Genomic DNA, 14649 nt, shown 5'->3' with positions numbered 1-14649 from the left:
TGTTTAACCATTTTATTGGAGTTCTTTGAAGGAGTAACATGCGCTGTGGATAAAGGGAGCTTCTCGAAATGCTGTACTTGGATTTCCATAAGGCATTTGACAAGTTGCCACATCAAACGTTATTGCGTAAAATAAAACTCATGGTATAGGGGGTAACATATTAACATGGATAGAAGATTGGCTCGCTGGCAGAAAACAGAGTGTATGCATAAATGGATCTTTTTCTGATTGATAGAATGTAAAGAGTGGAGTCTGTAGGGGTCTGTGTTGGGGTCTCAACTTTTACAGTTTATATCATTGACTTAGATGAGGGGCGTGAAGGCATGGTAGCTACATTTGCAGATGACACAAAGATAGGTGGGAAAGTATGTTGTGAAGAGGACATAAGGAGGTTGCAAAAGGATATTGATAGGTTGATTGAATGGGTAAAAATCTGGCAGATGGAGTATAATGTGGGAAAATGTGAAGTTGTTCACTTTGGCAGGAAGAATAAAAAAGCAGAGTTTTACTTAACATAGAAACATAGAAACTAGGAGCTGGGGTAGGCCATTCGGCCCTTTGAGCCTGCTCCGCCATTCATTATGATCATAGTTGATCATCCAACTCAATAGCCTGTTCCCGCTTTCTCCCCATACCCTTTGATCCCTTTCGCCCCAAGAGCTATATCTAACTCCTTCTTGAAAACATACAATGTTTTGGTCTCAACTACTTTCTGTGGTAACGAATTCCACAGGCTCATCACTCTCTAGGTGAAGAAATTTCTCCTCATCTCAGTCCCAAATGGTCTACCCCATATCCTCAGACTGTGACCCTGGTTCTGGACTCCCCCACCATCAGGAACATCCTTCCTGAATCTACCCTGTCTAGCCTTCTTAGAATTTTATAGGTTTCTATGAGATCCCCCTCATTCTTCTGAACTCCAGCGAATATAATCCTAATTGACTCAATCTCTCCTCTTATGTCAGTTCCGCCATCCCAGGAATCAGTTGGGTAAACCTTCGCTGCACTCCCTCTATAGCAAGTCTTCCTCAGATAAGGAGACCAAAACTGCACACAATATTCCAGGTGTGGTCTCAGCAAGGCCCTGTACAATTGCAGCAAGACATCCCAGTTCCTGTACTCGAATCCTCTGACTATGAAGGCCAACATACCATTTGCCTTCTTTACCACCTGCCTCATCTGCATGCTTACCTTCAGCGACTGGTGTACAAGGACACCCAGGTCTTGTTGCACATTCCCCTCTCTCAATTTATAGCCATTCAGATAATAATCTGCCTTCCTGTTTTTGCTACCAAAATGGATAACCTCACATTTATCCACATTATACTACATCTGCCATGCATTTTCCCACTCACTCAGCTTGTCCAAATCACACTGAAGCATCTCTGCATCCTCCTCACAGCTCACCCTCCCAACCAGCTTTGTGTCATCTGCAAATTTGGAGATATTACATTTAGTTCCCTCATCTAAATCATTAATATATATTGTGAATAACTAGGGTCCCAGCCCCGATCTTTGTGGTACCCCACTAGTCACTGCCTGCCATTTGGAAAAAGACCCGTTTATTCCTACTCTTTATTTCCTGTCTGCCAACCAGTTTTCTATCCATCTCAATAAACTACCCCCAATACCATGCGCTTTAATTTTACATGCCAATCTCTTATGTGGGGCTTTGTCGAAAGCCTTCTGAAAGTCCAAATAAACCACATCCACTGGCTCCCCCTCATCAACTCTACTAGTTACATCCTCAAAAAATTCCAGTAGATTTGTCAAGCATGATTTCCCTTTCATAAATCCATGCCGCCTGTGTCCGATTCTGCCACTGTTTTCCACATGTTCAGCTATAAAATCTTTTATAATGGGCTCTAGAATTTTCCCCACTACCGACATCAGGCTGACTGGTCTATAATTAAACAGAGAACAACTGCAGAATTCTGAAGGTGTTCTAGTGCATGTGTCACAAAAAGTTAGTATGCAGGTACAGCAAGTAATTAAGAAGGCTAATGAAATGTCACCCATTATTATGAGAGGAATTGAACATAAAAGTAATGATGTTATCCTACAGTTATACAGGGCATTGGTGAGACCACATCTTAATTTTTTTTATTCATTCATGGGATGTGGGCATCACTAGCCAGGCCAGCATTTATTACCCATCCCTAGTTCAGGGGGCATTTAAGAGTCAACCACATTGCTGTGGATCTGGAGTCACATATAGGCCAGACCAGGTAAGGATGGCAGATTTCCTTCCCTAAAGGACATTAGTGAAACAGATGGGTTTTTACAACAATCGACAATGGTTTCATGGTCATCATCATTACACTTTTAATTCCAGATTCTTATTGAATTCAAATTCCACCATCTGCTGTGGTAGGATTCAAACCCAGGTCCCCAGAGTATTACCCTGGGTCTCTGGATTACTAGTCCAGCAACAATACCACTACGCCATCGCCTCCCCCATATGCAGTTTTGGTCTCTTTATTTAAGGAAGGACGTAAATATGTTGGAGGCAGTTTGGAGGAGATTTATTAGATTGATACCTGGAATGAGTGGGTTGTCTTTTGAGGAAAGGTGAAACAGACTGGGCTTGTTTCCACTCGAGTTTAGAAGAGTGAGGGGTGACTTAATTGAAGTATATAAGACCCTGAACTATGTTGACAAGGTTGATGCGGAAAGGATGTTTCCTGTTATGGGTGAGTCCAGAACAAGGGGGCACTATTTTAAAATTAGGGGTTGCCATTTTAGGACATAGGTGAGGAGAATTTTTATCTGTCAGAGGGTTGTGCAACTTTGGAACTCTGCCAAAAGAAGGTGGTGGAGGTGGGGTCATTGAATATTTTTAAGGTGGAGGTAGATAGATTCTTGTTAGGCAAGGGAATCAAACGTTACCTGGGGTAGATAGGAATGTGGAACTCAAAACACAAACAGATCAGCTGTGACCTTTTTGAATGGCAGAGCAGGTTTGAGTGGCCAAATGGCCTACTTCTGCTTCTATTTCGTATGTTCATGTGTGTGTTCATATATAACATCTCCTGTATTTGTTTTTTACATTTGAGCATTGCTTGCAATATACCTTTGACATGGAGCTTGAAGCCTCCTGGTCCATATAAGTGTGCTGTAGGTGGCTTTAGACATTGTTTCACTAGCCAAGATTTCTTATCTGTCAGGATTGTCACACTGGTTCCTGTGTCTAAATTTGAATTTTGTGAGGTGACCATTTACAGATATGTCAGCTTTCCAAAAGGTTAATCTGGAATCCTTAATGTCTCCCAAGATGCCTTTTGGATTTCTTCTTGGTGTGGCTCATTTATCTCATGGGCTTTTTTGGAATCCGACGGACATCTCGCGGTTTTGGACTTGGAAACCTTTCGAAAGTGTCCCAGGCAGTGGCAGTGTAAGCACTGCACAGTGATTGCTGGACTCTGCTCGCACCTGTGGCTTTTTTTGTGCCATAGCACTGACACGGTCTGCCACCATCTTATTTTTTTGCTTGGGTATTACTTTCCTTGCCCCGGAGTCTCCTTGCCCTTCTGTTGCTTTAGGAGCTGAATGTTGGGGCTGCTTTGTACCATGGTTTAACTTAACTTAACATGGATTGGTTTTGCTGGCAGACTGCTGATTATCTGATGATTTTGATGGCTTTTTCCAAAGTCAGGTCTCCTTTAGTTTGGAGTACATCAAAAGAGCATCATCGGCCACTCCCACTACGATTCAGTCCCTAATGAGCTCTGACTTAAGGTCATCATAGTCACAGCTTTCAGCCAACCTGTATAACTTATGTATCAGAGTGTCTACGGGTTCCCTGGGCTTTTGTTCTCTCTTATTAAATTTTGCTCCAAAATGTTATTGCTTCTTCAGTTAAACAGGTGTCAAGGGACTTCATGACCCTGTCAAAGTTATCAGAAGATTAACTTATTCCTTGTCTGGCAATTACGTCATCGGCTATTGGACCTACTGAATATAATAGTGTATTCACAGGTTTAGCCTCTATTTTCTAATTCAAGCTTAAATCTGTCATATATCTTAAAAATCTACATCTCCATAATGCCCAATTTTGCACCTCGTCTGGTCCTTCCATCTGCCTTAATTGGTCTGGCAGTGTTAATTTACTATCCATGGCTGCTTTCAGCACAGGGGAATACGGATTTAATTTTTTCTTTAAATGGCACTGCAGTAATCTTTTTTTTCCTCTTCCTGCATTTGTTGGGATTTGGTGGGCTCCTCTCAGAGCCAATTTAAACTTTAGTGATTCTGCAGAAAATCTTTTGAACTAATCATTTTGGCCAGCTAGTTGCTTTCCTAAGCTTGGAGAATCGAATTGGAGCCAATTTTTTGCTCAGACTTCTCCTTAATTTTATTTTTCCATTTGTGCGCAGTGTTCACAAGTTATGATATCGAGTCTGGATCTGAGCTTCAGCGTTCTTCAAGCCGCGCTCATTAAAACAATTAGTTTCCCAGTGCTGCCTGATTATTGCAGTGAATTTAAAAGCTTATTTCACCCCTTTTTTGGAGTTTGCTCACCCTTTTGCAATCTGGATAGATTCTTTGACTCTTCTTTCGATCGGACCTCACAACGAGCCTCCACGAGCTCTTATGCTGCACAATGGATCCAGGCCTGTAATGAAGCTTCTTAGGCGATCACATGCCGACTTCTACCAGACTCACTCCCACACTCTACTACTCCCATGTGACTCTCTACATGTAGGCGATATTGTTTCCCCAGTCCCAAAAACCCTAACACTACACACTCAGCTGCCTCTTGATATAACATGAAGTGAATCAAATTAGCTGAAGATTGGTTTGGTGATTTTGGGGACCTCAAGAGGAGGCCAAGATGGATCTTCTTGGCACTTCTGGTTAAAGATGTTTGCAGACACTTCAACCTTGTCTTTTACACTGACATGATCAACTCAATTAAGGGCGGACTTTTCATTGGAGCTTCTCCCCCCGTTAGTCATTTAATGGTCCACCACCATTCATGGCTGTGAACAGGATGTGACAGGACTGTGGAGCTTTGATCTGATCCATAATTTGTGGGATTGGTTAGTTCCGTCTATAACAAAATAGCATGTTGCTTCTGCTGTTTGGCATGCATGTAGTCCTTCATTGTAGTTTCAGGAGGTTGATACCTCATTTTTGGGTAGCCTGGTGCTGCCCCTGGCATGCTTTATTGCATTCTTCATTGAACCCCTGACTTGATGATAATGATAAAGTGAAGTAAATTCTGTGCCATGAGATAACAAATTGCATTTGAATACAATTCTGCTATTGATGACCCACAGCACCTCAAGGATGCTCAGTTTTGAGCTGCTAGATCTAATCTAAAACTATTCCATTTTACATGGAGTTAGTGCCACATAACACAATGGAGGGTGACTTCAATGTGCATCCACAAGGACTGTGCAGCAGTAAGTCCTAACAATACTGTCATGAAAATATGTACCTGCAACATGTAGATTGGTGTGGATGGGATCAAGTAGTTTTTTCTCTTGTGTTGATTCTCTCACCACATGCTGCAGGCCCAAGTCAGGCAGATATATCCCTCGGCCAGCAGTGGTGCTACTGAGCCACCTGTGGAGGTGGACATTGAAGTCCCCCACCCAGAATACATTTTGTGCTCTTGCCACCCTTGTTTTTCTTTCAAGTGGATTTTAACTTGGGGGACTACTAAGTCCTCAATTAAGGGAGTGTGATAAGCAGTAATCATAAAGCGTTTTCCCTGCCCATGTTTATCCTGATGCCAGGAGACTTCATGATGCCCAGAGTCAATGCTGAGGACTCCCTGGGCCACTCCTTCCCAACTGTTACCACTGTGCTGCCACTTCTGGATGGTGATGGGGGAATGGGACATTGGATGTAGGCTATGATACGGTGAGTATGGCTATGTTGAGCCGCTGCTTGACTACCTTTTGGGACAGCTCTCACATTTTTGGCACTAGTTCCTAGATGTTAATCAGGAGGATTTTGCAGTTGTTGCCAGTTGATGCTGATATTCATCAGGGTACTTTAAAAAAATTAACTATGTTTTTTCCTGTTTTTTAGTCTTTGCAGGATTCTTCGATAGGTTACTAACGAGCTTTGCCATACAAAAGAGTGTCCCTGCCGTGTTATCCACTGAGAACACTACAGGAACCTATTCAGTAATAAATGGGATCCGAGTCCTGAGTTTACTGTGGATAATTTCAGGACATGTCTGCCATTTTATTTTGTTCAATAATTTAGGTACAGACTATATTAAATATTTTCTGTGCATGTGTGCATCTTTTTAACAATGTTTTTTGTTTGTCTTGCAAGATTCATTTAGGTGAAAGGGAAAGTTTTCTAGAAAAATTTTAATAGAACATTTTATTTTAAAAAACTTGTGTTGTCAGGGTGTACCTCTGTTTACAAGCTTTTCTTATACAGTATTGCATGTATTGATATAAGCAAAATGAGGATGCAAGTACAAAGTTAATAGTTCCATGCTTAGGAGGAATATTTTTCCCTGGAAATTAATTCATATCTGTAATTGAATTCCAAAAAAAGCAATTAATTGGTCTTGATAAATCCTTTAAAGGTAGCTCAGATAAATATCTATTTCAGACACTGGAGGTTACAAAAATGAAGACAGAAACTATTATCATCCATTCTAAGGAATATCAGGGATAATTTTCTGCATTTGTGATTCTGATGCGGAGCAGTGTATGATTATCAGGCATGGAAAATGGTTAGTCCATATGCAGCCAACTCAATTTTCTGTCCATTAATGCAATAGTTTTGAAAGTTGCTGCTCTAAGCCCAGAGCACAGGAGCAGAAAATTAGTTCCATGATTTTCACGTGCTACTAGAATTTTTCACTTTTGGAATAGGACTAGCAGAGCTAAGCAACATGTTTCATCAAGCTGGCATCATTCAATACCTTTGGGGATTGGAGGAAAAAGTCCTAGAGATTTATATTCATGTAAGCTGTATTTGCTGTAGGCTGCTTTTCTCAGCAGACTGAGTAAGTTGGGTATAATCCTTGACAGGGCAAAATATACTAGGTCATGCAAGTCAAAGGGCCTTATTACATATTCGCTTAGCTTTGTACTATAAACAAATAATGAACTCTGTATGTTCGCAAGACACATTAATACAGTATTGTACATTTAACATATTCAGTTTCAAAATATCAAAAGCATTTTTTCATTTCTTTTAGATAATCCAATGAAGTGGTTGGTATCAGTCCCAAACAATGTCCTTTATATTTTTTCTCTTGGTGGTCCTTTCTATTTGGCAGTGGATAGTTTTTTTCTGATTAGGTGAGTTAAAAAGCTTCATAGTAACAGTTGAAGTGTGTTATAACTTTTATTGCTTTCATATCCCTTTGCCCAAAAAGCAATCGCTAGGCAACCAATGGGAGATGTTCATGAACTGATGCGGAAAAGAAAAAGAATCTGGGTACGATTATTGGTGGTTTGAACATTTCCTGCCAGCAGGCTATCAACAAACTAATCAAGTACTGGGATCCTCAATAGTGTTTGACTCTAAGCTGCAAGAAATTATTTTAACATTGTATAGATCACTGGTGAAGACATATTTTGAACTTTACGTGAAATTTGCGACACATTCCTAGAAAAGATTACACAGCAGCTGCATTCTGTTTCTATGTTCGAAGGTTGTGCTTGATGCCTGAAATTTTAGTGACATTGTGCAGCAATGTATTAGTCTCTCTGGCAATCTGATGGTGATTCAGAATGGCCGTGGCTTCAGACTGGCAAATTTATATATTTTTTGAGAGTGATGGGAATTGATTACATTTTTTCTCTGAGTACAATACCACAGCTAAGAAGCTGGATGAATGATGTAGTCCAAGGACTAGCCATTGATGCCCTCAGCCAGTCCCTAGGAGAAGCACAAGACCAGTCCAAGGATGAGTCTCTCTTCAAAATTTCCCTTTTACTGTGGGAAAGCATAGGTTCTCTGCTCATTGGAGATTCTGAAGAGTGTGGTGGGAATAAGGAAAGAATCAAATCTACCCAATTGCTGGTGGGACAGGGTCATTTCAGCCAAAGTGCAACATAAAGGAAAAGAGACCACAAACTTCACACAGGGCAACAAATGTCCATGAGGAACGATCCAAGATGTAAAGGCCAGTATGTACTTGCCAGTGAACTCCGTGCTTTATTACACCAAAGCATGTGAGGTCACAGACAGGTCAGCTAATTTAGTGGGTGCCCTCATCACGAGGATTAGATTCTAAGCATACAGCAGACAGGGGAGAATACATAATGGGCAGCACCTGGCTCCCCCAAGGAACATTGTGAATGTGGCCCATTGGCTTCTTACAACCTTTTAAATTCTAGGCTGCATCTATTGACACCGCAACACTGTGAGTGTATTTCCCACACATCTTATTATTTCCCCACTCTCTTGCAAGCAAACACACCAGCAAATCACAAATGCATTATTTTTTCCTGCAATGAGGCAAGAGCAACTTGCAGGCAATCAAATCCCCCTTCTGATTTTGGAGTTTACCTCCAGAACTCTCACTCAGGCAGATGCCAGGGTGACCTTGGAGGGGGCACACACAATGTCCACTGCTATACTAGCAACCTTCGGTGCCAAGACACAGTTGACTGACTTATAGGCTGGGCTTTTCTGCCTTGCCATGGTGGGTCCCACTGCAGGGCATGTGGCGGGCCAGCCAAAAGTCCATTGACTTTCGGCAGGACTGGAAGATCCCAGTGGTGGGTGGACCCGGAAAATCCTGGCCAAAGACACTGCTAACATTCTGATTTAGTTGGCACAGTTCCAACATAACTAATGGGAACCATGTTACTTCTTTTGGCATCTTCTGGTGTGATTGCACCATATGTTTCTTCATTTTATTAATAGTTATATAATAGTGTGTTATTAGTAGTTATATAATAGTGTGTTATTAGTAGTTATATAAAAGTGGCTTTGCTGTTTCCGGTTTTGGTGACTACACCACCTTCTTTGCGAATGTCCACAGTTTTCACACATGCAAACAAGAACCACAGAATTGTTACAGCACAGAAGGAGGCAATTCAGCCTGTTGTGTCTGTGCCGGCAATCCAAATGAGCAGTCCATCTATGCCATACTTCCAGCATTCTCCCCATAGCCCTGCACATTCTTCCTTTTCAGATAATAATGCAATTCCCTTTTAAATACCTCGCTTGACTTTGCCTCAACTACACTACCCTTAGGCAGTACATTCCAGATCTTAACCACCCATTGCATGAAAAAGTTTCCCCTCTTGTCTCCACTGCTTCTTTTGCCAATTACCTTAAATATGTGTCCTCCTGTTCTAGATCCTTCCACCAATGAGAGCAGTTTCTTCCTATCTACACTGCACAGACCCCTCATGATTTTGAATACCTCTATTAAATTGAAGGATTTCACTCGGTGTCAGAAGTTACAATGTAAATTCTAAAACCTTCAGGATTGGGGTCATATCCCAGATTTGTACCCCCAGATGGTTTCCACTTCTAGTGACTGAGAAGCTGCCTCTCACTTGGCGTACAGCCTGCCACACAAGGAGATCCAACAGCAGATCAGCTGTGCCAGCTCAACCTTCTGCAAACTACGACAACAAAGATGTCTGCAAATCAACAGAAGTCCTAGTTACAGAGCAGAAATTGTCACCACACTCCTATACTCTATTGAAACCTGGACTGTGTATCAGTGGCATAAAAATGCACTGGAGAAATTCCATCAGCAATGCCTCCGTCACGCCCTCTGGATTCTGTTAGACCTCTTGACTCCCCAAACCCTGTCCGCCATCCATAAAGCACAAGTCAGGAGTGTGATGGAATACTCCCCACTTGCCTGGATGAGTGCAGCTCCTATAACACTCAAGAAGCTTGACACCATCCGGAACAAAGCAGCCCGCTTGATTGGTACCCCTTCCACAAACATTCCCTCCCTCCATCACCGACAAACCAAACAGTAGCAGCAGTGTGTGCCATCTACAAGATGCACTGCAGGAACTCACCCAGGCTCCTTGTTCAGCACCTTCCAAACCCACAACCACTAGCATCTAGAAGGACAAGGGCAGCACATAGATGGGAACACCCCCAGCTGGAAGTTCCCCTCCAAGTCACTCACCAGCCTGACTTGGAAGTATATCGCCATTCCTTCACTGCCGCTGGGTCAAAATCCTGGAACTCCCTTCCTAACAGCACTGTGGGTGTATCTACACCACATGGACTGCAGCGGTTCAAGAAGGCAGCTCACCACCACCTTCTCAAGGGCAATTAGGGATGGCTAATAAATGCTGACCTAGCCAGCAATGCCCACATCCCATAAATGTATTTTAAAAAAAATTAGGGATGGGCAATAAATGCTGGCTTAGCCAGTGATGCCCACAGCTTGTGAAAGAATAATAGAAACCCTGGAGGATCCTCTCCTGGGCACCTCCCTACTGACACAGCTGAAATTGTTTAGACCAAATTGAGACAAGCAATGGAGGCCAGGGCTAAATGTATCAGAGCCCTTGCCTATAACATTGGTAGGAGTGACCACCGCACAATCCTTATGCAGACAATATCCTGCCTTCACACTAAGGACACCCTTCAATGGTTGTACAGCGCTTGCACCTTGCTAAATTTTTTCTGTAAATAATAAATCCCTTCTACACAAGTATATTACAATGAAAAATGAGAAAAATGTTGTGACACCCTATTAAATCAGTTACTAAATCATTAGGAATTGGTAATTTTAATAATCATGAATAATTCTATGTGGTTCAATATAAAAGGCAAACCATGTACAAATACCAATTTTTATTGTGATCTTTTTCAGTGGTTTGTTGAGTGCAAGAACACTATTAAACATGCATGCTGAGGAAGGTCTGACCTTCAAAATTCTAAAGGATTATGTGATTAGGAGATTGCAAAGGTAAGTTGTTGCTTAATATCATTTGTCGGCTAAAATTTTTTAACCACAAAATCTAGGTTGATACTTGGATTGTTGGAGTTGCTGCCTTTCAGATGAAACATTAAACTGAGGCCCTGTCTGCCATTTCAAATGGGTATAGTAGATCGCCAGTCTCTATTCAAATAAATGCAGGAGAATTTTCTCTGATGTCCTGGCCAATATTAATCACGGAACCAACATCACTGAAACAGATTATGTGCTTCACTCATTGCTGTTTGTGGGAGCTTCATGTACAAATGGATTGCCACTTTTTCTATATTATAACAGTGACTAAAAAGTATATCCTGAGATTATGAAAAGCACAATACAAATACAAGTTTTCCTTCTTTCTTTCTCACTGTAGTAATTGTGGTTTTATTTAGTGTGTAATATACCTTTAAGAATAATATGTTTGCGAAGATCACATGATCTGCAGTAACCAATTGGAGAGTAGCAGGGGGCTACCTCAGCAGACAGTATAGAGTTAGAGTTGGAATTGAAAGCAATGTGTAGTTGCTGCTGAGTACATTGTAAATAAACATAATATTTCCACTCAAGAAGAGTCTGCAAATCAACTCTATTAATAATAGCAACTCGGCCACCCTTACAACAAATTAGTGATGAGGATAAAACAGGACTGAGCAGAAGAAATCAAATTAGAAAGAAATCAGCACTGTACCTCACCCAGTGTTTGTGAGTACCAAGCTCCGTTAGACTTGAAGAAGCTATCCTCTCCTAAAATGCCACAATTTGAGAGAGTTCATCGTTTTGAACTAGCCACAGAAGATTGGCATTCATTACATAGAATGCCTCATGTTCTCTTTTCAAGTGAATGAGATTACGGGGGATGAGAAGAGGCGTGCAATCCTCTTGAGTACTTGTGGGAATAAAACCTACACTCTGATTTGAAGTTTGACAACGCCCGGTGCCCCAGATTCGAAGAATTCCAATGAATTGGTGGACCGCGTGAAGGGTAATTTTCAACTAAAGCCCTCAGTCACGATGCAGAGGTTCAGGTTTAATTCACGAAATACAGCCCCGGGTGAGACAATTGCATGCTACGTGGCAAATCTGAAGCAGTTAAAGGAACATTGTGAGTTTGGTGTGACTCTGAATGACATGCTCAGAGATCCTTTAGTATGTGGTGTGAAAGTGGACACTATTCAGAAAAGATTATTGTCCGAAGTGAATCTGGATTTCAGGAAGGCGCTAGAGATAGCACTGGCCATGGAAAGCACAGTAAGAAATTCAAAAGCCATAAAGGGTGCGCAAAATGGTGCCGTCCTCCACATCAGGCTGGAAAACACCGCCAAAAAGGGCGCGAAAATGCAACACTCTGCCGAGAAGCGGAAACAGCCCTTGCTAGCTGAAGAATGAAGAAAAATAAGCAAAATCATAGAATAATTTTAATAGAGGTGGAAACAGCAGTCTTTTAGCGATTGGCAATTTAAAAAGTTGAATGCTACTATTGTCACAGAAATGGATATATGATGAGGCAATGCAAGGAAAGATTCAAGCAGGCTAGTAAACAAAAGAAAAAACCCAATGAAATCTACAATGTAGAAAGGCCTGAAAACAACAAGTTCAGACATTTACTCGTTGTTTAATCTGAATGTTAGAAAGACAGAACCAATATTGGTTACAGGAAAGTAAATGGCAAGCCTATTATAACGGAAGAGGACGTGGGAGCTTCCACTACAGTAATTGGGGAACATACCTTCAGATATCTAAATAATGGTGAAAGTTAATTAAGTTTAGAAGAAACAGCTGTTAAGCTCAAAACATGGGTGAAGACATTCAAGTAAAAGGCATAAGCAGAGTAACCATCCATTATGGAAGCCAATCAGCAAAGCTATCCTTGGTGGTGGTAGCAGGTGAAGGGCTAAGCCTCCTGCGGCAAAATTGGTTTAAGGAGGTTAAGTTAGAATGGGCTGAAATTTTCCAGTTGAGGGCAAATGAGCTACCAGAGCTACTTAGAAAGTATGTCCCCGTCTTCAAGGACGGACAGGGGAAAATCCAGGGCCCACAGGCAAAGATTCATGTCGATTCGGGAGCGACCCCTCGCTTCATGAATGCGAGGCCGGTGTCATATGTACTCGAGGCAAAGTCGACACTGAACTGAACAGACTAGATAAACTGGGCATTATACAACCTGTGCAGTTCTAGGAATGGACAGCACCCATAGTCCCCGTCCTTGAACCCGACTGAAGCATTGAATTTGTGAAGACTACAAACTGATGGTTAATAAAGTAGCTAAGCCGGACGGGCACCCCATTCCAAAAATCGAAGACCTGTATGCCAAGCTGGCAGGAGGGACAATGTACATAAAGCTTGACATGAGTCATGCTTATTAACAACTAGAATTGGATAATGCCTCCTGGGAATTTTGTCACAAATAATACCCACAAAGGATTGTACAAATATACACGATTGCCTTTCGGTGTCTCCTCAGCTTGTGTCATCTTTCAGAGAACAACGGAAAGCTTACTACAGGGACTGCTTCAGGTCATAATCTATTTAGATGACGTATTGGTGACAGGGTTCACTGAAAAAGAGCATTTGGCAAACTTAGAGGAAGTCTTAAAATGTTTCTTGCAAACTGGAATGCGTCTAAAAAAAAGAAAAGTGCACGGTCCAAGCGAGGGAGGTAATCTATTTGGGTCATTGGGTAGATTCACAGGACTTCCACCCAGCTGAGGAGAAAGTGAGAGCCATAAGAGAGACACCTGCGCCAAAGAACACCCCAGAGCTCAAATCATTCCTAGGAATGATCAACTATTATGGGTGGTTCTCACCCAATTTGTCTACAGTGCTGGACCCCCTGCATTCTCTACTCAAAAAGAACCAATGTTGGTCTTGGGAGGTGCTCCAGAAAGAAGCTTTCATAAAGGTGAGACAATTGATGCACTCGCCCAATCTATTAGTGCATTTCGACCAGACGAAAGAATTGGTGCTGACATGAGACGCATCTCCCTAAGGAGTGGGAGTAATGCTCTCTCATCAGATGGACGATGGCATGGAGCGGCCAATAGGTTACGTATCAAGAACGCCCACCATAGCAGAAAAGGGATACTCACAGATAGAAAAAGGCCTGTCCATCATCTTTGGTGTCAAAAAATCTCACGGATGCCATTTTACAGTCGTTTCAGACTGTAGGATTGTTTAGTGAGGACAAGGCGATACCACCCTTAGCCTCAGCAAGAATACAACAATGGGCTTTAATTCTGGCAGCATATGAATACACTTTCGTACATAGGTCTGGCAATCAAATCGCAAATGCCGGTACCCTTAGTTGTTTTCCTTTACAAGAGAATGATGAGCACGTCCCTGTTCCACAGGAACTTCTTTTGCTGTTAAATTTCTTAGATTCCTCGCCGGTATGTGCTCGACAGATCAGAGACTGGACAAATCGGGACCCAGTCCTATCTCAAGTATGAGAACAAATGCTACATGGTTGGTCACAGGAGCCCGTATTTGATAAATGAAACCGTACTTCAACAGAAGACATGAAATAACCAGCCAGGATGGCACCTTATTGTGGGGAGTATGAGTGGTAGTTCCTCCAAAGGGAACGGAGCCACTTTAATTGAACTACACAGTGCCCATCCAGGAATTTTTCAAATAAAGACTATAGCACGCAGCTATCTATGGTGGCCTGGGATGGATGGTGGAATTGAGAATTTAGTAAAGCACTGTGTGCAATGTCAGTAACTGTAAAAGTTGCCAGTGACAGCTCCATTACACCCATG

The 14649-nt window shown here is 41.9% G+C and overlaps 1 protein-coding gene across 1 annotated transcript in view; it reads left to right on the top strand.

Annotated features, from left to right (window-relative positions):
- oacyl (O-acyltransferase like) overlaps positions 1 to 14649 on the top strand; it is a 65234-nt gene that overhangs the window by 9351 nt on the left and 41234 nt on the right. The window contains exons 5-7 of the mRNA XM_078539075.1: positions 6043 to 6222; positions 7178 to 7280; positions 10787 to 10882. Coding sequence (XP_078395201.1) covers positions 6043 to 6222; positions 7178 to 7280; positions 10787 to 10882 — 379 coding nt within the window. The remainder of the gene's footprint in view (positions 1 to 6042; positions 6223 to 7177; positions 7281 to 10786; positions 10883 to 14649) is intronic.

Source organism: Cetorhinus maximus, chromosome 1 (assembly GCF_964194155.1).
Source record: "Cetorhinus maximus chromosome 1, sCetMax3.hap1.1, whole genome shotgun sequence".
In the NCBI taxonomy this organism is placed as follows: Eukaryota; Metazoa; Chordata; class Chondrichthyes; order Lamniformes; family Cetorhinidae; genus Cetorhinus; species Cetorhinus maximus.
This window is presented reverse-complemented; position numbering and strand designations above follow the sequence as displayed.